The sequence below is a fragment of the Coregonus clupeaformis genome, chromosome 5 (genome assembly GCF_020615455.1).
Source record: "Coregonus clupeaformis isolate EN_2021a chromosome 5, ASM2061545v1, whole genome shotgun sequence".
Lineage (NCBI taxonomy): Eukaryota > Metazoa > Chordata > Actinopteri > Salmoniformes > Salmonidae > Coregonus > Coregonus clupeaformis.
In genome coordinates, this window is record NC_059196.1 from 14,044,185 (window position 1) to 14,068,035 (window position 23,851).

General features: G+C 41.9%; 1 protein-coding gene across 1 annotated transcript; it reads right to left on the reverse strand.

The window, feature by feature from the left end:
* Positions 1–4,066: 4,066 nt before the first annotated feature.
* On the reverse strand, positions 4,067–22,942 carry LOC121562437 (HHIP-like protein 1). Its single transcript, XM_041874711.2, has 9 exons — positions 22,416–22,942; positions 11,566–12,212; positions 11,273–11,416; positions 7,480–7,808; positions 7,174–7,300; positions 6,793–6,938; positions 6,298–6,379; positions 5,820–5,902; positions 4,067–5,701 (listed from the first exon to the last, which is right to left on the reverse strand). Exons 1-9 carry the CDS (start codon positions 22,701–22,703, stop codon positions 4,668–4,670), a joined length of 2,880 nt encoding a protein of 959 aa, XP_041730645.1. The 5' UTR covers positions 22,704–22,942; the 3' UTR covers positions 4,067–4,667.
* Between the last annotated feature and the right edge of the window lie 909 nt (positions 22,943–23,851).

The following is a 23,851-nucleotide window of genomic DNA, read 5'->3' on the forward strand; positions in this document are numbered from 1 at the left end:
CCCTGGTGAGACAAAACCACGACTCGTCAGTGAAGAACACTTTTTGCCAGTCCTGTCTGGTCCAGCAACGGTGGGTTTATGCCCATAGGCAACGTTGTTGCCGGTGATGTCTGGTGAGGACATGCCTTACAACAGGTCTACAAGCCCTCAGTCCAGCCTCTCTCAGCCTATTGCGGACAGTCTGAACACTGATGGACGGATTGTGCGTTCCCGGTGTAACTCGGGCAGTTGTTGTTGCCATCCTATACCTGTCCCGCAGGTGTGATGTTCGGATGTACCGATCCTGTGCAGGTGTTGTTACACGTGGTCTGCCACTGCGAGGATGATCAGCTGTCCGTCCTGTCTCCCTGTAATGCTGTCGTAGTCGTCTCACAGTACGGACATTGCAATTTATTGCCCTGGCCACATCTGCAGTCCTAATGCCTCCTTGCAGCATGCATAAGGCACGTTCACGCAGATGAGCAGGGACCCTGGGCATCTTTCTTTTGGTGTTTTTCAGAGTCAGTAGAAAGGCCTCTTTAGTGTCCTAAGTTTTCGTAACTGTGACTGTAATTGCCTGCCGTCTGTAAGCTGTTAGTGTCTTAACGACCGTTCCACAGGTGCATGTTCATTAATTGTTTATGGTTCATTGAACAAGCATGGGAAACAGTGTTTAAACTCTTTACAATGAAGATCTGTGAAGTTATTTGGATTTCTACAAATTATCTTTGAAAGATGGGTGCTGAAAAAGGGAAGTTTCTTTTTTTGCTGAGTTTATGTCACTCCCTTTGGTTCCTTCCCTAGGCGTTATTGATTCTGTTCCTGTGTTTCATGTCTGTACGCTACTCATTTTTCTTGTTTTGTTCCGTGTTTCATTTATTATTAAATTCACTCTCTGTACTTCCTTCGCGACTCCCAGCGTACATGTTACAGAATAACGCCTCACCAAAGGGGAGCATCAGGATGTTTTTGTTTTTTTGTTGGTGATGTCAGGTCGAAAGCCACAGCCGAAGCAACCTCCCTTGCCTCAGCCGGCTCGACGGGCTCCCATGTCTCAGCCAGCTCGACAGGCTCCCAAGCCTCAGCCGGCTCGTCAGGATCCCATGTCTCAGTCGGCTCGACAGGTTCCCATGCCTCAGCTTGCTCGACAGGTTCCAAACGCCTCAGCAGAGGCGACCGGCCCCCGGGTCTCAGGAGAAGTGACTGTTCCACCCCTGGTCCTTGTCTCTACCTTCTTGCCCTTTGTGCTGTTGTCTGTGCCCAATAATGTTTGTACCATGTTTTGTGCTGCTACCATGTTGTGCTGCTGCCATGTTGTGTTGCTACCATGTTGTGGTCATGTGTTGCTACCATGCTGTGTTGTCATGTGTTGCTGCCATGCTGTGTTGTTGTCTTAGGTTTCTTTTTATGTAGTGTTGTGGTGTCTCTCTTGTCGTGATGTGTGTTTTGTCCTATATTTTTATTTTTAATCCCCCGTCCCCGCAGGAGGCCTTTTGCCTTTTGGTTGGCCGTCATTGTTAATAAGAATTTGTTCTTAACTGACTTGCCTAGTTAAATAAAGGTTTAAAAAATGTTTTTAAAAAGTATTTTGCGGAAGGCGCTGCCATCTACTGGTATAACGTCGCTATTGAATGCAGTTCTAAAACAATCTCTAAACTTTTATTTTGGAAATGAAACCGGAAGCTGCAAAGCAACTCTAACATCTGGGCCAGAGTTGCTTGATTGACTAGCTAACTTCGACTAGCTACGTTCGGTTCATGTCCTTTGCAGATGCCACATTACTGACAAAGGTTTGTACATATAAAAAAGATCTGTAACCGAGTAAAGGGAGACATAAAGTAAGAATTGAACGTGTAAATGTTCATTCATAGTCGTAACATAGGGTTTGTGTGTTTACAGATCTAATTTAACGTTTACGTTTCATGTTGCATGCATGGCTTTTCTTACAATCCTAATGATACGTACGTTCAACCTTTTGGCAGCTATCTCCTTCCAGTTCCCAGTGGAAATGTTCAATTGAATGACCCTCCAAATAGGAATTACAAGCAGTGGTGGAAAAAGTAACCAATTGTCATACGTGAGTAAAAGTAAAGATACCTTAATAGAAAATGACTCAAGTAAAAGTGAAAGTCACCCAGTAAACTACTACTTGAGTAAAAGTCTAAACGTATTTGGTTTTAAATATACTTAAGTATCAAAAGTAAATATAATTGCTAAAATATACTTAAGGGAGTGAACATTATTTATAATAAGGGTTACATGGAGAAAATCGGACCTTTCTGAAATGAAAATGGACAGCCCTCCCTTCAGCAAAATATATTTCACCTAAACCCTCCCTGAACGCTTGAAAAGGTCACAAGCGTTTCGCTAAAAGCTGTCTGGGTTTAAACATCTTCTATTGTACTGAAAGTGAATACCTTAATCAATTGATAGTGACAGAATTTGATTATTTCCCAAGTACATTTCTTGTCTCCTCTACTATAGAAGGTTGTAGCTCAGCCTCTGTATATCCAAGAAACGAAACAATGATATCCCCATATGCATCGGAGTCATGTCTTAAATGATATTTTACAGCTTGTTCCTAGCATAAAGCATTGCGGCCCAAAGCACTGTTATAGATCACTTCATATAATCGGGCTCAGGGTTGGAATATCCATTGCGGTATGTAATGCAGCCTAGTTTTATTTACACCATCCCAGCAGCCATCTTAGAAATACAACTTTGCTCTGTGCTTCTCCAAGCATGCACTTTGTAGCCTATAGGCTATGGATCATTTGATTGAGACCACACTAAATAGGCTATAGGCGCACTTGATATTGCGCCCCAAGCAGACAATCAGAGATTAGGGGCGGCATCGGGCACACATCGATATATAGCCTAATAAGCAACTCATTCTAAAACACTGTGAAATGTAGACATTTAGTCAATTACAGATTACATGACCCTCCCCTGGACTAGATTAAAAAATATATACTAAACCCTCCCCTTGACTGAAATTGAAAAAGCATGACCTCCCCCATTTTCCTTCAGGTACCCATTAGGTAAATTCCGATCCATGCCTAACTATCAAAAGTAAAAGTATAAATCATTTAGAATTCCTTATTTTAAGCAAAACAGGCAGCACCATTTTCTTGTTATTTTTTATTTAAGGATTGCCAGGGGCACACTCCAGCACTCAGACATAATTTACAAATGAAGCATGTGTGTTTAGTGAGTCTGCAAGATCAGAGGCAGAAGGGATGACCATAGCTGTTCTCTTAATAAGTGCTGGAATTTGACAATTTTTCTGCACTGCTAAGCATTCAAAGTGTAAGGGGTACTTTTGGGTGTCAGGAAAAATGTATGGAGTAAAAAGTACATTATTTTATTTAGGAATCTAGTTAAGTAAAAGTTGTAAAAATAAATAGTAATGTAAAGTGCAGAGAGACAAAAAAAACTACTTAAGTAGTAGCCTACTTTAAAGTATTTTTACTTAAGTACTTTACACCACTGATTACAAGTGGGAAACTCAAATAAATATTGTTGTCAAGTTGTGACGTTTCCCCACTGACCTTTTTACCTTATCAACCAAAAGATTACAACAAATCAGTTTCTGACAATTACTTACAACCTTGTCAATATGGAGAATATAGCTATTTTGATCATGTGTCAATGTTAGGCAAACTAGCTAACTTTATTATTATCAATGTTAGCTAGATTATCAAGCTAGCTAACATCTTATTGGTTGAATAATTGTTCCGACTTCAAAAGCACGTGAACACATTCATGCCGGATTTACGACTTCTCAATTTCCCATGAGCCCATGAAACCACCCTCTCCCTTAGCGTCCAGCATTACTAATGCTGCGTTCAAATGCTAGTCGGAATTAGGAAACTCGGAAATGCCCAACTTGCTAAATGGTTGAACGTGGCACGTGTATAACTACAACCTATTGGCAAGTAGGACATTTCTGAGTTTCCTAGTTCCGACAAGCATGTGAACGCAGCTTTAGTCCTCTGGGTAACAGTGTAGTTGTATCTGGTTCTCCATGGGTGATGCAGTATGCTTGCTTGAGTAAAAATGAGGAGCAAGAATGAAATTGAAATCTCAGTTTATTAATCTCAAAGGCACCCTGTACCTTGAAAACTGTTTACAAATATAATCTGTCAAATTTTACAATAATAAAACACACAATGTCCAGCATTTTCCTCACTTATATCATTATTGTTATTATTATTATTTTGACTAATATCACTTCTTCACATGTAGAAAGTTTTTTTTTTATTAAAAAGAAAAAGAAAACATATATATCTAGATGTGATTATCAATTCATACAATGTAAAAAATAACAACGTTTTCAACAAAATTTATGCCTTTTTATCCAGCTGAGGGCAGTATTGTAAAGTGATATACATTTTTCTAGGAGGGAGGCAAGGGAAGGGAAGGAAAGGGATGATGCCTCTGAAGTAAAGTATCAGAAAGTCTAGTCTACAATCAACAATTGTTGTTAATCATCACGTGTGTGTGTGTGTGTGTGTGTGTGTGTGCGTGCACACGTGCATGTGTGTTTACGTGAGTATGTGTGGGGGATTAGAGGGGTGAGATGTGTCTGACCACAGTTTGTGCCCTGAAGTACATTACATAGAGGAAGTTTCTGTTCAAGCACAGGAGAGTAGTAACAATCCCCCAGTCAGACGTCCTTTGGCTCATTATTTATCCTCGTCATGGTGGTAGCCACACACCACTCCCACATCCTCATCGTGTGCACAGTTGTGCTTGCCCACCTTTGCCCGTTTGCAGTCCAGTAATGTCCTCTCTGTGCCCTCACACTCCACATCATCTAGCAGGATACTGCCACTGCCGCCCCCCAGCTCTGCCCGTTTAGCCACACGCAGGGCTACAGGGAAGCCTAGTTGCTGGCACACCACCGTAGCCGCTTTACTGCTAAACAAGTCATCACACACTGTGCCCCACTCCCCCCGTATGTAAATCTCCACCCGCCCACGGTCCGACAGCTGCTCTGCACTGATCAGCCGCACCGACCCAGCCCGGTGCTTCCGTCGCCGCTGCTTCCCAGGTTTGGAGCCCCGGTCCTTCTTGTTGACCCAGTTCCCTGTGGAATGGTCTATCTTGTCACTCTGGCCTTTCAGGAACTTGTCCTGGGCCTTTGAGAGAGTGAAGTTAGGTCTCTGGGTGGTGGGCTTTGTTGCAGCTGTCCAGTACATGAGCCTTGGTGTGGTCTGGGGCCGATTGGTCGTAACCCCTAGTGGAGAGGGTCTGACTGTAGCGTGTGGTTGTGGTCGGGTTAACGGTCGTGCTGTTGGTGGAGAGGGCCTTCTGGCTCCAGTTGTCAACAGTGGTCGGGGCTTCAGGGTAACAGTGGGCCTGGTGTAGGACAATGACGGTCTCTGCCGGGAAGGAGTGGTGGCATGACCTGGCCTGGCCGTCGTTACCTGCCTCCATGAGGTGGTCAGTGCATGTGAAGCGGTTCCAGTAGGCCTCTGCTGCATTGAGGTGGGGTTGGAAGGTGTTGTTGCAGGTTTAACAGTAGCCCTCGTCGTTAGAGGTTTAACTGTAGCCCTTGTCGTTGCAGGTTTAGCAGTAGCCTTCAGGGTTGCAGTTGTACGTCTGTAGCTAGGTCTCATCGTCGTAGAGCGCATGGTGGTCAGAGGAGTACGGAGCGTAGTGGTAGCTGTTGTTCTAGCCGTAGTAGTGGTCGTCGGCTTCTTGTCAATGACAAACTCTGTAGAGAGGAAGTCAAGCGAGAGAAACAGCCCTTTAGAGCACTCCAACTGACCGAGATGTGTTATGACTCATGATAGCCTGCAAAGGAACGCGTGTTTGTTTGTGGTGTCACTTACCCTCCTTCGGGTGGAAGTGAATCAGCTTGCCCTTAATCTTGACAAGCGCTGGCTTGAAGCTGCACTTGCCTGGAGGTGCTCTCCTAGATGGTGAGAGAAATCCATCAAACAATTCATTTTTTTCAATGCTGCCCATGACAACTCTATCTCCTACTAATACAGTATAGTGTAATTTTAATCATACGTTATCATAACCACATGAAGAACAGTTCTATCATAGATGAGCACATTATATTCAGTAAATTGCAGTTAAGGTAAAAGATTTAGCAGATATTCCCTTAGCGTGACACAGAGCGATTACATTTGCTGATTACACAGTTCAAGTAAGAGATGTTCTAAACAAACAAAGAGGGATTGAAGACCACATCAATAATTGGATGGACAATAGACATTAGTATATCTGGCAAAGGTATGTCTGTTTTGGGAATCTGCCATTAATCCGAGATGGCTGTTGGGACTTGTGACCCTTGTTTAATACCTGGATGGATCCACTATCTTATAGATCACCCCTGCTCTGGCAGACGCACTGGGAGCTCCCGTTGCCAGGAAGTACAGCTCCCCTAGAAACGAGAGGAAAAAAGGATCTAAGACCCAGCACAAAGATATGCAACACTTTCAAAGTGAAATGAAGACAACCCCTTTCTTTTGAACCCCTTCCCACTCTAATCAAATCAGCTTTGAAGTCAAGCATTCTGAAAAAGTTTGCTTTTTGAGACTTATCTGAAGCTAAAGAGCATGCACTAAGTGGTGCACCACTGGACTTGAACTGGGTGTGTTATTTCTTTATTTCTGTTCAAAAGCAGCAGAGGCTCATCATGAATTAACTCAGAGAAGCAGACCATTTTCCATGGTTGTCTTGGGTGAGTGAATTCACAAGCAGCATGCATCCCCTAATGGCCTTTTCATGTACGGATCAGTACGAACAAAAACAAAAAAAGACACAAAAACATGCAAAGCTAGTTGTCAAGGTTACCTGCCTCATCTTCAGCAAAGGAGATGATGTATTTGTAATAGCTGTTGATAAGTTTGGGGAATCGGCACGTCTGGCCTTTTCCCATACAGATCTCCTTGTACTCCCACTTCCCAGTGCTTTGGTTCTCCTTCAGTGACATCAGGCGTCTAGGCAGACAAGGAGTCACTCAGATTGTGCATGTGTCCAGTGAGTTTTAGGGCAAAAATATAATATTGTAATGCTATTGTTTTTATGCATTTGAAACATTTGGTAATGATCTTTCAATTTTATGAACATTTGTGTATCAACTCTTTTTCGAAGCATGACATTCTATGAAACATTTAAAGCATATTAATCAGTATAACATTGGATAAATGTAGGTTATGTTGTATAAACACACACCCACTCATGAAATCCCCGAATATGTAGAGGCCATTGAGATTAGGCATCTGGCAGCCGCGGTATATGTAGCCTCCAGTGACTGACTTCCCCAGTTTGTGGGGGTAAGCGAAAATAGGCAGGATGTCATCTGAGCAGAAAAAATTAAACACAATAATACATCTATCTCGCTTTGGAAACTGCAAGAATTTTACACTGATTAAGGGATTTAATACATATCTGAACCTCTTCACCAAATAATGAACTGATTCTTCATAGAGAATCAGTATGCCACCTCTACCAAGCCTGTAGGAGGAATAGCCTACTCACCAAGAGAGGAGTTGCGACACAACCTGTTGTCATAGCAGGAGAAGCCCTCCTTGGCTCTCCAGCCGTAGTTGCCACCCTTGACGATGAGGTCCACTTCTTCAAACTTGTTCTGCCCCACATCCCCACAGAACAGTCGGCTACGGCCCTGCCTGGTGATGGGGTCGCCCCGGTCGATGGAGCAGCGCCACATGTTGCGCACCCCGTAGGCATAGATCTCAGGCAGCGAGCCCTTCTCCCCCAGGAAAGGATTGTCCGACGGGATGCTGTAGGGGTCCATGTCATCATTGTTGTCCACATCGAGACGCAGCACCTTGCCCAAAAGAGTGGACCTACACACACAGGGGTGGAGTTTAACTGAGTTGTAGTCATAGGAAAATGTAAGAGCATTTTAGTGTATGCTTCTGTCATTGTTTTTAATTTGTGTATGTGTATTTAACCTGGTCTCAGAGCATTTTGTATTAATCTGTAAGTCAATCTGAGACACTCCATTTAGTATGATATGTTACGTTTCATATGGTATATATTAATTTGTGGATGCCCATCACCCATTTCGTATGATATGTTACAAATTACATTTCGTATTATATGTTACGACTTTGCAAAACGTACAATATGTTATGAATTTGTTAAATGTATGATATATTAAGAATTCTAGCTAGGTGGCTAGGTGGCTAATGTTAGCTAGCTGGCTAACGTTACCTAGGCTAGGGGTTAGGGTTAAGTTTAGGAGTTAGGTTAAAGGGTTAAGGTTAGGGTTAGCTAAAAGAGTTAGGGTGAGGGGAAGGGTTAGCTAATATGCTAAGTAGTTGCAAAGCAGCAAAAAGTAGTATGTAGTTGAAAAGTTGCTAATTCGCTAAAATGCTAAAGTTATCCGTGATGAGATTGAAACTTTACGTTTACTATGTTACGAGACCAGGCTGGTGTATCACAACAGTCATCAAATACATTTATGATTAATGATGAGTGAGAAAGTTATAGATGCACAAAGATCATACCCCCAAAATATTTTTTTGGGGGAATTATATTTATGCCTCTGTGACTTTCTCACTCATCATTATTTATGATTAATTCATGATTATCAGTAATCATGGTAAAATCCACATTAATGTAGAAGTGTTCAGAAACATATTCTATTCTTATTTACAATAAAAGTGACTCCAATGACACAATACATTATTTACCATTTATTTCTACTGGGCACAACATAATCTGAGTCACAAGCTTGATGTAGTCATTGCGTGCTAGGAATATGGGATCAAATACTACACTTTTGACTATATTTAATACACTATAAGTGAATTTGTCCAAATACGTATGACACCTTCAAATAGGGGGAATACATACATAAAGTGCTTTGACTTCTTAACAATAAAACATATATATGAAAATACCCTCAAATAAAAGGTGACATTCTGTGCTGTCACCTCATATCAAACATTGGGTCTCAAATCCAAAATGCTGAAGAATAAAGCCAAATGAATCGTTTTAGCTTCACTGTCCAAATAAATACATAGGGGTCTCTCTCTCTCTCTCTCACTCTCACTCTCACTCTCACTCTCACTCTCACTCTCACTCTCTCTCTCTCTCTCTCTCTCTCTCTCTCTCTCTCTCTCTCTCTCTCTCTCTCTCTCTCTCTCTCTCTCTCTCTCTCTCTCTCTCTCTCTCTCTCTCTCTCTCTCTCTCTCTCTCTCTCTCTCTCTCTCTCTCTCTCTCTCTCTCTCTCTCTCTCTCTCTCTCTCTCTCTCTCTCTCTCTCTCTCTCTCTCATATACACATAATATTATGCGGCCCACAGCGTCTTGTGTACATATTAGCCTTGGCAGGTACCACAACCCTCATATCCCTGGCCTTCCACTCATTGGCTGTCAAGAAACCCTCTGCTCATCTTTCTTCTTCTGGGATGAGCTAAAAGGGATGTTTCCACCCAATGCAACTCAATAGAATGCCTTTACCGTAAGTACCGCCCCCGGGGTAAAGCTGTGATGTAAAGATCCCTCTATTTCTGCATGCATGAATTCTGCTATACACTAGAGCTACCCAACTATGAACTAGACATAACCCTATTCTGAGAATAATGCATAACAAGGTTGATTTAGAGCACCTGCTCTTACTGTACGTCTTGCTGCTGTTGAAGTTAGGAGGATGGGCTCATTGTTTAGGCTGGAATAGAGTTAATGGAACAGAGTCAATCATGTGTTTTCCATATTTTTTATGATTCGTTTGACACTGTTCCATTCATTCCATTTCAGCCATTACAATGAGCCTGTCCTCCAACAGCTGCTCCCACCAGCCTCCTCTTACATCTACATCCTAATATTCTGAACAGAATAGCAGATATTCTACCACTCAGGTCTTTAAAAGGAGGGGTAAACGTCCCTTTAAGCTCAACTACGCAACACTGTAGTGATTATCACATGGTAAGAAAACGCCAGACATCGTCCGACATTATTCTCCATAAATATTACCTTTGGCCTGGCACTGCAGGTCCAGACTCTGGCCACTGACCCACGTGATGTGGGGGTGGCACTCACTTACAACCTGCTATGCCCTGTCCTTGCCCATGGTTCAAAATAAAAATGCATTCTAAGACACAGACTGTCCAAAGTTCAGTGATGTTTTCCCCAAAGAAGAGTTTAGAGTTTCTCATTATATCACTGTCTGTACAATTCTGCCATTGTGTTATAACTATGGAGGTAGGTCACTTTCAGCAAAACATTTTGGGCTGCCTTTGAGTCATTTCTGAATGGCCCTGTGGGACTATGTAGATTCTGGGCAATGCCAACCCCTGCCCTGGTCCCTGCCAGGAGAAAGCTAAACCTACAGTGCCAATGCTAATATTGTGAACAACTGTATTGTCTGTCTTCATGAATGTACACATAGCCTTGAGCTGAATGTTTGTCATGTCAAATGCTCAGGGGTTGAGGTCATACATGGCGATTCTCTCCCAATGTTACCAAAGCGTTGGCACCATTGACAAGTAAGGTAAAAAAATCGCACTTTCATGAATAGCTGCTGAGTGGCATTGCTGAAGGTCCTGTATAAAGTTAATTGGAAAACGCTGCGCTTTAATCCATACATTTGTCACTCCCACAATGTCTAGAGCTTGCCAATTTCTAGTCAAAGTTTATAGTAAAAGATTATTCTACCCTCCGGAGTCAATTCATCTTCTGGAATATTAAACTTGTTTATGACATTCAAAGTGACAACAACTCAGAAATAAAGTTAATCTAAACGACGTGTATTAGTCAACCATGAATATAATAATTACTAGACATTTACCAGGGCAAAAAGATTTTCCGTTCTTTAAAAATAGAATAATGTATCACTATGTTATCATATGAGAATGTCACATAATGTGGGAGTTGACTAATACAGTTTACAAACACAGTAAAATACTAATGGTGCCCTGTGGTCCCTTTGCTGTAGCTTGTATTTACAGTATATCTCCTGGCATAAACAAAGATGTCACGATATAGGTTGAACTTTTTGAACTCCTATTTTTCCTGTAATTTTTTATGTTAAATGCCTGTAAATAAGTATACTTTAAAGAGCCAGACGCATCACATTAAGCCTTTCCGCCCACTACTAGCTCTAATACTCCAACACCACTGTTTAGGTGTCCTTAGTTGAAAGATAACTATATCTTCAACTCTTTAAAAATGTAGGTCTCTGAAGCAAACATATCATTCTGACCTTCAAAAAACATCAACATGGTGTGAAGGCTAGATATAAGCTAAATTACTTAATTTGTTTCCCCTCAAATCATTTGAAATGTATAGAGCACAGTGACTCACTTATTCTGGGAGTTCCCAAACTTGCCAAAGGGGTCCCCTGCTCTTCCCCCATCGCCGATGAAGATATAGAGGTAGCCATCGTGCCCGAAGAGAAGCTGGCCCCCATTGTGGTTAGAGGCAGGTTCCACCACTTCCAAAATAGTTCTACAAAGAAAACCACTCATGACTAAACATCATCCGCTGGTTCATTCAGATTTGTATTGTTTCAAAATGTCAAATACATGCATGTGAATGGAGCCAATGACACCACAGGTTCTGATTCAGTCCATGCCATTTGGTGATACATCTCTTACCTCTCTGAGGAGTGGTCTAGTTGGTTCATATCATCAGTGGACAGTGTGAACTCACTAATGCGGATCCTCTCCTCCTTCTTCACGGAAACAGAGTAGTAGACGTAGGCCTTCCGCACCACCGTGAAGCGTGGGTGGAGGGCCATGCAGAGGAAGCCCCTCTCATCCCCCGCCCAGGGAGAGGTGAGCACTGCCTTGGTCAGGTTGAGGAAGGGCCGGTCAATACGGGAGCCGTTGGCAAGGTACGCCCACACGTAGCCTAGCTGCTCGGCCACAAAGAAGCGGTGGGTTCCGTCACCAGCGGGGACCATGGCCACCGGGTTCCTCAGGCCGTTGGCCACCTCCTGTAGGCACAGCTGCAGACAGCCCTCGGGGTCCGCCCGAACGTCTCCCAGGTTGGCATTGAGCTTGTCGTCGGAGAGCACGTTGGGGTAGCAGTACTCCCTGTCTTTGAGCTCCAGGAAGTTACAGAACTTATTGCGGTCCTCCTCTATGCCCACCGTGGCATTGTTGTCGGTGAGCAGGCTAATGGTGTAGCGGCACTGGTGCCAGAACTCAGAGCAGTAGTCTCCGCACAGGCCTGGCAGCTCCCTCATGGGCGTGTTGGCATCCTCAGCATCGTACAGGTGGGCAGAGTAGGGAGAGCACTCCTGCAAGGATAAGGAAACCTTGTTTGAAAAGTGGCAGAGTCATTGGGGCTCAGACTACACACGCTTATGAGCAAAACTCAATGATCAGTAGACCTACCTTATTGGCTGATAACTTTCATAATGAGCTACCACTTAAACTGTGGGCTATAGCCACTTTGTGTAATCTCATATTGAAACTTCAAAAGCATAGTCTACAGGTTAATACTATGCCATGTCTGTTCATGATACTGTGCAGCTATTTTCATGATGAACTCTCCCTAGGCTTGAAAACATTTGAAATTCAGCTTGTCCTTTTCTCCTCTCAGTACTCACCAGACCAGCCGGTAATGACTATTCTGGCTATAAATAAGGCCTGTTTAAAAGCATCTTGGAACATCCCTTATTAAGTCAAAGCCACAAAATTACACCCATTTTGAGACTGTAAACCATTGGGACAGTGATGCAAAACATATAAACCACTGTAACAACTGGTACTGAAAGAGACAATTCCGTTACAAAGACTCTGATTAATGATATAATGATTCCAAGTCTAAAGCAAAGGGGGCATAATGTGTTTTGGAGTTCTACTGAGTAATTTTTTTATTTCCTTCCATTTAAATCTGGGGTATGCTCTCTCAAAGGTGCCATCGAACACTGCTCAAAAACTCAACATCAAAGTGTTTAACATCAACAGCACTGGCCAACTCAGGTTTGAAATCTGTTGCTGACCATAAATTGCTGGATGTATTATGCAAATCACATGATTGCCAGGCAGTGATGTAAACAAAAAGGGGGCAATCTGGAGGTGGTATGTGTCATGCACAGCCACACTATATGTCTGAGTAGGGGGTACAGTATAAAACTAGTAGGTAAGAACTGACAAATGTGGGCATATAGCTGATAAAAGGAACATACACAAAAGCATGTATGAAATGCCTTAATTTTATACAAAATGTAAGCTATATCACATCATGGCACCTTTTGAGGCCCATTTCTTTTAAGGTACTGTATCTGTGACCAACAGATGCATACAGTGAGGGAAAAAAGTATTTGATCCCTTGCTGATTTTGTACATTTGCCCACTGACAAAGACATGATCAGTCTATAATTTTAATGGTAGGTTTATTTGAACAGTGAGAGACAGAATAACAACAAAACAATCAAGAAAAACACATGTCAAAAATGTTATAAATTGATTTGCATTTTAATGAGGGAAATAAGTATTTGACCCCTCTGCAAAACATGACTTAGTACTTGGTGGCAAAACCCTTGTTGGCAATCACAGAGGTCAGACGTTTCTTGTAGTTGGCCACGAGGTTTGCACACATCTCAGGAGGGATTTTGTCCCACTCCTCTTTGCAGATCTTCTCCAAGTCATTAAGGTTTCGAGGCTGACGTTTGGCAACTCGAACCTTCAGCTCCCTCCACAGATTTTCTATGGGATTAAGGTCTGGAGACTGCCTAGGCCACTCCAGGACCTTAATGTGCCTCTTCTTGAGCCACTCCTTTGTTGCCTTGGCTGTGTGTTTTGGGGCATTGTCATGCTGGAATACCCATCCACGACCCATTTTCATTGCCCTGGCTGAGGGAAGGAGGTTCTCACCCAAGATTTGACGGTACATGGCCCCGTCCATCGTCCCTTTGATGCGGTGAAGTTGTCCTGTCCCCTTAGCAGAAAAACACCCCCAAAGCATAATGTTTCCACCTCCATGTTTGACGGTGGGGATGGTGTTCTTGGGGTCATAGGCAGCATTCCTCCTCCTCCAAACACGGCAAGTTGAGTTGATGCCAAAGAGCTCGATTTTGGTCTCATCTGACCACAACACTTTCACCCAGTTCTCCTCTGAATCATTCAGATGTTCATTGGCAAACTTCAGACAGGCATGTATATGTGCTTTCTTGAGCAGGGGGACCTTGCGGGCGCTGCAGGATTTCAGTCCTTCACGGCGTAGTATGTTACCAATTGTTTTCTTGGTGACTATGGTCCCAGCTGCCTTGAGATCATTGAGAAGACCCTCCCGTGTAGTTCTGGGCTGATTCCTCACCGTTCTCATGATCATTGCAACTCCACGAGGTGAGATCTTGCATGGAGCCCCAGGCCGAGGGAGATTGACAGTTATTTTTTGTTTCTTCAATTTGCGAATAATCGCACCAACTGTTGTCACCTTCTCACCAAGCTGCTTGGCGATGGTCTTGTAGCCCATTCCAGCCTTGTGTAGGTCTACAGTCTTGTCCCTGACATCTTTGGAGAGCTCTTTGGTCTTGGCCATGGTGGAGAGTTTGGAATCTGATTGATTGATTGCTTCTGTGGACAGGTGTCTTTTATACAGGTAACAAACTGAGATTAGGAGCACTCCCTTTAAGAGTGTACTCCTAATCTCAGCTCGTTACCTGTATAAAAGACACCTGGGAGCCAGACATTTTTCTGATTGAGAGGGGGTCAAATACTAATTTCCCTCATTAAAATGCAAATCAATTTATAACATTTTTGACATGTGTTTTTCAGGATTTTTTGTTGTTGTTATTCTGTCTCTCACTGTTCAAATAAATCTACCATTAAAATTATAGACTGATCATTTCTTTGTTAGTGGGCAAACGTACAAAATCAGCAGGGGATCAAATACTTTTTTCCCTCACTGTATCTGTTTTCCCAGTCATGTGAAATGCAGAGATTAGGGCCTAATTCATTTATTTCAATTGACTGATTTCCTCATATAAACGGTAACTCAGTAAAATCTATGAAATTGTTGCATGTTGCGTTTATATTGTTTTTCAGTATAGTTTCCCAGCTATCTCCTAGCAGGGTGCCACCCCTTTCAAGTCTTTACAAACAAACCCAGCCATGCTGGGTCCCATTTCTTTATTACATGTCATGGAACTATCCAGAGAAATTGTATCAAAAGAGCCCAGTGTTCAGTGAAGCTACTCAAAGCAGGATTGATATCATGCCATGCTTATTTGTTTCAATTACAATCCAAGGTGAAAAACTGAATCTCTGAATGTAAGATGCTATAGAACTACGACGAACATAGGCACAAACCTCTTGTTGACAATTACCTTTCTATGACTTTCTGTAATAAACATACCAGCGTTACCCCTAACCATATAATGTGTTGTCTAATTCAGCCCAAAATCAACAGGGCCATGTTTTTCAAACGTTAGCTATCTGGATTTCGCCTATCAGATAGGATTAAATGCATAGAAATAGAATGACTAGAACGGGAGTCCCCATTCAAGTCAATGATTTGACGGTTCTATTCATTATATTTCTATGCAAATAATCCTAATCCAGATAGAAAATAAATAAAACAACTGGGCCCTGGGCATTGCTCTTTGCCTTGTTTCATCTCGTTTTGTCATACGTTGTACTCCTCTGGCCTCTACTGCAGGCAGCCCTGACAATGCAGTCACTTAGCCAACTATAATGTTCTGTTTAAATTATTTGGAAATACTGCGTTGGATGGGATGGGGAGCTCTGACAACAGCAATCCGTCAAATTTAACTCCACGTGCCTTTTGTTCACAGAGATGGCAGCCAGATGTGATGTTACAAATTGTACATTTTAGCATGGAAACAACCATAGACTAGTATTACCACATGCATACGCACAAACACTGTGATAGAGTGGAAAATATAAAGATCCAGTCCATTAAAAAAAATTTTTTTTTTACATGGGCGATACATTGGAGATAATATAAGGCAAGTACTGGAAACAATAGAACACTATGAAAAATCTGGGAAACCAGGCCTACTATTCATAGCAGACTTCGAAAAGGCATTTCATAAAGTACAACTGGGTTTTATATATAAATGCCTGGAGCATTTCAATTTGGACAATCTCTTATAAATTGGGTGAAAATCATGTATAGTAACCTTAGGTGTAAAATAGTAAATAATGGCTATTTCTCAGAAAGTTTTCAACTGTCAAGAGGAGTGAAACAAGGTTGTCCACTATCGGCCTATCTATTTATTATTGCCATCGAGATGTTAGCTATTAAAATCAGATCCAACAATAATATCAAGGGATTAGAAATCCAGGTCTTAAAAACAAAGGTGTCATTGTACACTGATGATTCATGTTTTCTTTTAAATCCACAACTTGAAGATTTGAGACTTGAGATTCAGTCATACAAAAGTTACCATCCGAACTGGTTCTCTAGCAAATTAGTAAGATTGTCTCACCCAATGTTCAAGAATGGCCTTTTTCACTTTATTCAGATTACAACCTCTCACAAAAGGAAATAATCTCCCAAATATCACTATTTCTAAAACAATCCATAGAAAGTTGGTTGCAATTTCAATTTAATCCTCCAGAAACGACAGAACAAATAGTGCAACAAATATTGTGGTTAAACTCAAATATACTAATTGATAAAAAATACTTTTTTTGGGGACAAAATGTTTAAAAAAGGTATAATCTTCGTAAATGATATTATCGGTAGGACTGGTGGAGTTATGTCGCACATGCAGCTAACGAAAACATATGGAAATGTCTGCTCTACCCAAAATTACAACCAAATAATTGCAGCATTACCGCAAAAATGGAAAAGGAAAATGGAAGGGGGAAAAAGTAAGGAACTTGTCTGTCGGCCTTGCATTAAAGAATATACTTGGTTAAAGAAAATTGTGATAAATAAAAAAGTATACCAGTTTCATTTAAGGACCAAAGGATTGACAGCTGTCCCATATAGATTGCAAAATAGTTGGGAAGAGATTTTTGACGTACCGATTCCATGGCATAGTGTTTATGAATTGATACGCAAAACGACGCCGGATTCAAAACTTTGAATTTTTCAATTTAAATTATTATATAAAATTCTTGCTACCAATAGAATGTTATTTATATGGGGGATACATACTAATAGGATGGGACTAATAACAACAACTAATAACAACAAGATAACTAATGTAAAGCATACTGTGTCCACAATAAGTATATAGGTTATAGGTTAAGAGATTTTGTGAAAGAGCACAGTTAGAAAAATATGGCATATAGAAGCAAACCAGATGGACATCATGAAAATGATCGGAGGAAGTTCAGGAGTGAAAACAAACTAAATATAATTATTATAGAATTTGACTGTGTCCATAAAATGTATATAGTATGTATGGGCTGGAGGTAGAGGCCTAAGCGTTGTTGTTCACTAGTTTACTCCAATTGGGGAAGGGGTGGTGGGGTTGGAAAGTAATGAAGGGAAATATAATTTTAAAAAGAATATGTGTGTGTATATGGATGCATGTTTGTATGTATATATGTATGTACAGTGGGGAAAAAAAGTATTTAGTCAGCCACCAATTGTAAAAGTTCTCCCACTTAAAAAGATGAGAGAGGCCTGTAATTTTCATCATAGGTACACGTCAACTATGACAGACAAATTGAGAATTTTCTTCTCCAGAAAATCACATTGTAGGATTTTTAATGAATTTATTTGCAAATTATGGTGGAAAATAAGTATTTGGTCACCTACAAATAAGCAAGATTTCTGGCTCTCACAGACCTGTAACTTCTTCTTTAAGAGGCTCCTCTGTCATCCACTCGTTACCTGTATTAATGGCACCTGTTTGAACTTGTTATCAGTATAAAAGACACCTGTCCACAACCTCAAACAGTCACACTCCAAACTCCACTATGGCCAAGACCAAAGAGCTGTCAAAGGACACCAGAAACAAAATTGTAGACCTGCACCAGGCTGGGAAGACTGAATCTGCAATAGGTAAGCATCTTGGTTTGAAGAAATCAACTGTGGGAGCAATTATTAGGAAATGGAAGACATACAAGACCACTGATAATCTCCCTCGATCTGGGGCTCCACGCAAGATCTCACCCCGTGGGGTCAAAATGATCACAAGAACGGTGAGCAGAAATCCCAGAACCACACGGGGGGACCTAGTGAATGACCTGCAGAGAGCTGGGACCAAAGTAACAAAGCCTACCATCAGTAACACACTACGCCGCCAGGGACCCAAATCCTGCAGTGCCAGACGTGTCCCCCTGCTTAAGCCAGTACATGTCCAGGCCCGTCTGAAGTTTGCTAGTGTGCATTTGGATGATCCAGAAGCGGATTGGGAGAATGTCATATGGTCAGATGAAACCAAAATAGAACTTTTTGGTAAAAACTCAACTCGTCGTGTTTGGAGGACAAAGAATGCTGAGTTGCATCCAAAGAACACCATACCTACTGTGAAGCATGGGGGTGGAAACATCATGCTTTGGGGCTGTTTTTCTGCAAAGGGACCAGGACGACTGATCCGTGTAAAGGAAAGAATGAATGGGGCCATGTATCGTGAGATTTTGAGTGAAAACCTCCTTCCATCAGCAAGGGCATTGAAGATGAAACGTGGCTGGGTCTTTCAGCATGACAATGATCCCAAACACACCGCCCGGCAACGAAGGAGTGGCTTCGTAAGAAGCATTTCAAGGTCCTGGAGTGGCCTAGCCAGTCTCCAGATCTCAACCCCATAGACAATCTTTGGAGGGAGTTGAAAGTCTGTGTTGCCCAGCGACAGCCCCAAAACATCACTGCTCTAGAGGAGATCTGCATGGAGGAATGGGCCAAAATACCAGCAACAGTGTGTGAAAACCTTGTGAAGACTTACAGAAAACGTTTGACCTGTGTCATTGCCAACAAAGGGTATATAACAAAGTATTGAGAAACTTTTGTTATTGACCAAATACTTATTTTCCACCATAATTTGCAAATAAATTCATAAAAAATCCTACAATGTGATTTTCTGGAATTTTTTTCCTCATTTTGTCTGTCATAGTTGACGTGTACCTATGATGAAAATTACAGGCCTCTCTCATCTTTTTAAGTGGGAGAACTTGCACAATTGGTGGCTGACTAAATACTTTTTTCCCCCACTGTATGTATATATATGTGTGTGTATGTATGTGTACATGTGTATGTGTATGTGTGTATATATATATATATATATATATATAAATGTGTGATATATATATATATATATATATATATATATATATATATATATATATATATATATATATATATATATATACAGTGAGCTCCATAATTCATTGGACAGTGACCATTGTTTTGTTATTTTGGTTCTGTACTCTAGCACTTTGAGTTTGAAAGGATACAATGACAATGAGCGTGAAGTGCAGACTGTCAGCTTTAATTTGAGGGTATTTTCATACATATCGGATGAACCGTTTAGAAATGACAGCACCTTTTGTACATGGTCCCCCCATTTTAAGGTACTACAAGTTTTTGTTAAATTGGCTTCACAGATGTGTGTCGTTAGGCAGGTGTATTCATTTGTGTCGTTAGTGAATGCAGGAGAGCTGTTGATGAATAGTAATGATTCTAGACTTTGCTATTGCCTTTGGAGGTTGTTATTGGGGTGTGACAACATGAGGAAGACAGCAGTGTCGATGCAAATGAAGTTGGCCGTCATAAGGCTCAGAAATGAAAATCAATCATTCAGGAACATTGCAAAAACCCTGGCCATGCCCAAGTCAACAGTTTTGTTCATCATTAACAAGAAAAAAACAACCGGTGAACTCAATTATGTCAAAAGACCCAGTAGACAGAGGAAGACCACTGTAGTGGATGACCGGAGAATACTCTCTATGGTGAAGAAAAAACCCCTGATAACAGCCCAACAGATCAAAAACACTCTCCTGGATGCAGGTGTAGATGTGTCAAAGTCTACCATACGCAGAAGAATACACCAGCAGGACTACAGAGGGTACACTACAAGATGCAAACCACTGATAAGCCTGAAGAACAGAAAGGCAAGATTACAGTTTGCTAAAAAGCACCTAAAAGAGCCCCAAGAGTTCTGGAAAAAAGTATTGTGGACAGATGAGACAAAGATTAACATGTACCAGAGTGATGGAAAGACAAAAGTGTGGAGAAAAAAAAGAAATGCCCATGATCCAAAGCATACCACCTCATCCATGAAACATGGTGGAGGGGGTGTTATGGCTTGGGCCTGTATGGCTGCCAGTGGAACAGGCTCACTTGTCTTCATCGATGATGTGACTGCAGACAGAAGTAGAACAATGAATTCTGAATTCTACAGAAATATTTTATCTGCTCGGATAAAACCAAATGCCTCCAAACTCAATGGACGGCACTTCATCATGCAACAAGACAATGACCCTAAACATACTGCTAGAGCAACAAAGGGGTTTTTTGATGGCCAAAAAGTGGAAAATCCTTGACTGGCCGAGTCAATCACCAGATCTGAATCCAATTGAACATGCATTTTACATGCTGAAGAGGAGACTTAAGGCAATAAGTCCCCGAAACAAGCAGGAACTGAAGATGGCTGCAGTACAGGCCTGGCAGAGCATCACCAGGGAAGATACCCAGCGTCTGGTGATGGCGATGCATCGCAGACTTCAAGCAGTCATTGCATGCAAAGGATATGCGACCAAATATTAACAATGATTACTTTATTCTACATTATGTTAAACTGTCCAATGTTTTTTGATGCCCGAAAATGGGGGGGACTATGTACAAAAGCTTCTATAATTCGTAAACGGTTCATCCGATATGTATGAAAATACCCTCAAATTAAAGCTGACAGTCTGCACTTCACCCTCATTGTCATTGTATCCATTCAAACTCAAAGTGCTAGAGTACAGAACCAAAATAACAAAAGAATGGTCACTGTCCAGTGAATTATGGCGCTCACTGTATATATTTGCGAGAAAAAAAAACATATGGGGGATTGGAAGTGATGCAGACAATTACATTGATGGAAGTTACAATCTATCTGAAATATTAAAGCTGATCTACCCCCCTAAAAAAAAAGACGAAAAAAATAATAATAATAATAATAAACAAACACTGTGAAAGAGCAAAGAAGGACAGTAGTAAAATGGTTAAGTACACAGTGCAGGGTGAGCTGGTAGGGTTAAAGCTGTGTGTGTTGGTTTCCTTTTCTCCATGAGTCACCAAAGTCAACATAAATACACTCAAAGAAACCTCTAAAACGGCCCTCCTTCCAAAAGGGATGGGTGGTAATGAGAGAGTGCACATGTGCCACATCGTATAGGACAACCCTTCAAAGTTCCACGTTGCCACGATTACTGTAAATGTGAGACTTCTCAGCTTCCAACGTTGGGAAGGACGTATAGGATAGGCTATATTGAGTTAAATGTTGACGTCAATTTTACTATTTGTTTTGTAACCCAATAGTCAGCCTTAATCCTACCACAAGTAGACATTATAGTTCCTTCAACTACTTCAGCTGGATTAAACGCCTTACCTCCCTCTCCCTCCTGCTCTCCCTCCCTCCCTCCAGTTTAAATATGATACTGTATATCCTGTTCAGTGACCAGAGAGGAAATCGATGTTTGGCTGGTTGTCAGTGGGCCTCTTGACAGATCACAAGCAGCCCCCTGTATATATGATAACTATCCGGACAAAGGGCATCATTGAGCAGAGTTTACCCTGGCTAAGTAGCCGTGGGCATTGGGTCTCCAGCCACTGACCACACTGCCTGTACCTTAGCATGGTTGATAGGAGAGCTGAGAGCCGAACACAACAGCTCACTTCCACTGGATCCAAAACCAAACAAAGCTGAGGACACGTTCACATGGTCTGCGATTCTCATCATTGGAGAGGAGAAATAAGTCATCCAGCCAGTAGTGATGTTGTGGTACTGTGGTTCAGGCCACAAAATCCACCATTGGTAACAGTGCTGATTTATCTCATGGTCGAACAGACAAGTCAAGGCCTTACATAATCCCTCCAACTGTAATTTGTTCTACAGCGTGCACATGTGGAAAGGCCTGGGGTATGTAATTATTATGATGTTCACATACATTTCAGTAATGAAGGGGGTGCCACTGTGTAAAAATCGGAATGAAATATAGTTTAATGAAATATGATAGCTTAATCTGTATAAAATGGTTTATATCCTGTGATGAATTAGAATTTTATAACAAGTGAAAAGTTTAAAAAAACATGCAAGAAGATAATCCATTCCACAAATATCCTGCACTCTTAGAAAAAAAAGGTGCTATCTAGAACCTAGAAGTGTTCTACGGCTGTCCTCATAGAGAACCCTTTGAAGAACAATTTTCGGTTCCAAAAAGGGTTCTACCTTTTTTTTAACTGTGTATCCCTTGACTGCTTTGAAAGAAATAACCAGTTCAGAACAGGACATAGTGGATAATTTTGTGGACAGTTTTAGATAAGGAGGCATTGGCTAACATCCGACTACTGACAGACTTCAATTTACCTGACAGAGGATGGTGCGTATGTATTTCGCACAGGTCATGTAACCCGAGTAGTCAAAGTAGTCCATGATCTTGTAGAAGTTTTGGGAGATTTTGTCATCTTTCTCCAGGTCACAGCAACCAAACTTGGCGTACTCCTTACAGAAGACCAGAGGCTCCCGTGGCTGGAAGGGGGGCTTGTAATCCAGGCACTGGGGGTGTGTGTTCCCATGTCGGGGTGCGAGTAGGACCAGTAGGACCAACAGCCACCGGGACAGCAGCTCAACTCCCTTTACACTTACCCTGCTCATTGCAATGGTAGTTCACCCTGCCACCTGTAGGGCTAAGTAATGGAGAGATGCAGAATTCCAAAAGGTCTGTGTGTAGTGGTGATTCTGTCCCTTCCCCCTGGTGCCTGACTGTTGGAGAGCTTCCTATGTTTGCTCTGGACATGTGCTCTTTTGCGGGACAAAAACGAACGGTGGTGGAGAGCAAGAGGCCCTTTCATTCAGCAGTCAGCCCCGGCTGCTTCCACTCTCCACTCAGATCCTATTCCCTCCCTCCTTCTGCTCCCTCCTCCCCTTACTCTCCCTCTCTCGTCCTCTCCCTCACTCTCTCTCTCTGTCCTCCACAGACACATGGCATTCTTTCCAATTGCGGCCTGTCTATATCACCCTGCTGTGGCTCCCCTCCCCCTCTACATACTTTTCTCTACTTCCCACACACCTCCCTACACTGCCTCAGACAGATTCACTGAATGACTCAGGACGTGTGCTGAATGAGGAGAGCAATGGATCCTCCACACACCACAAACAATGGCATAGTTTATAAGAAACTGGATGTATATGATGGAGCACACATGGATAATGCTCATGTGTTTGATACAGGCTACTGCCGTTATTCAACAGGTATTTGTAAACTACCTGGTGATATGAAATTGGTCTAAAACCTGTAGACATCAACTGAAAATCTGTCCTAAAGTGAATTGAGGCTAACGATAAGAGGCGAGACAGCCTTTGAATTGGCTATTATTAGAGGAAAGGCTGGATAAGAAGCCCATTAATCAAATATTGGTTATAAGAACCGGTATCATCTTTTTAAATTCCTTTTTCACTCATCTTCTAAGATGTTTTCAGACCTTGCATTGCTGTCCGTGTTTAGTGCTTTATTGAGGTGAAACGGCTGTGAGCCAGAGTAAGTGAGTCACAGAGAGTTAATCTGCTTTCTAGGAATTGTACTGCCTCATATCAGTAAGCCAAGTCTCTTAAACACTTATTTAAGTGCCTTTGAACAGGGTATGGTAGTAGGTCCCAGGCGCACCGGTTTGTGTCAAGAACTGCAACACTGCTGGGTTTTTCACACTCAAGAGTTTCCCGTGTGTATCAATAATGGTCCACCACCCAAAAGACATCCAGACTACTTGACACAACTGTCAACATGGGCCAGCATCCCTGTGGAA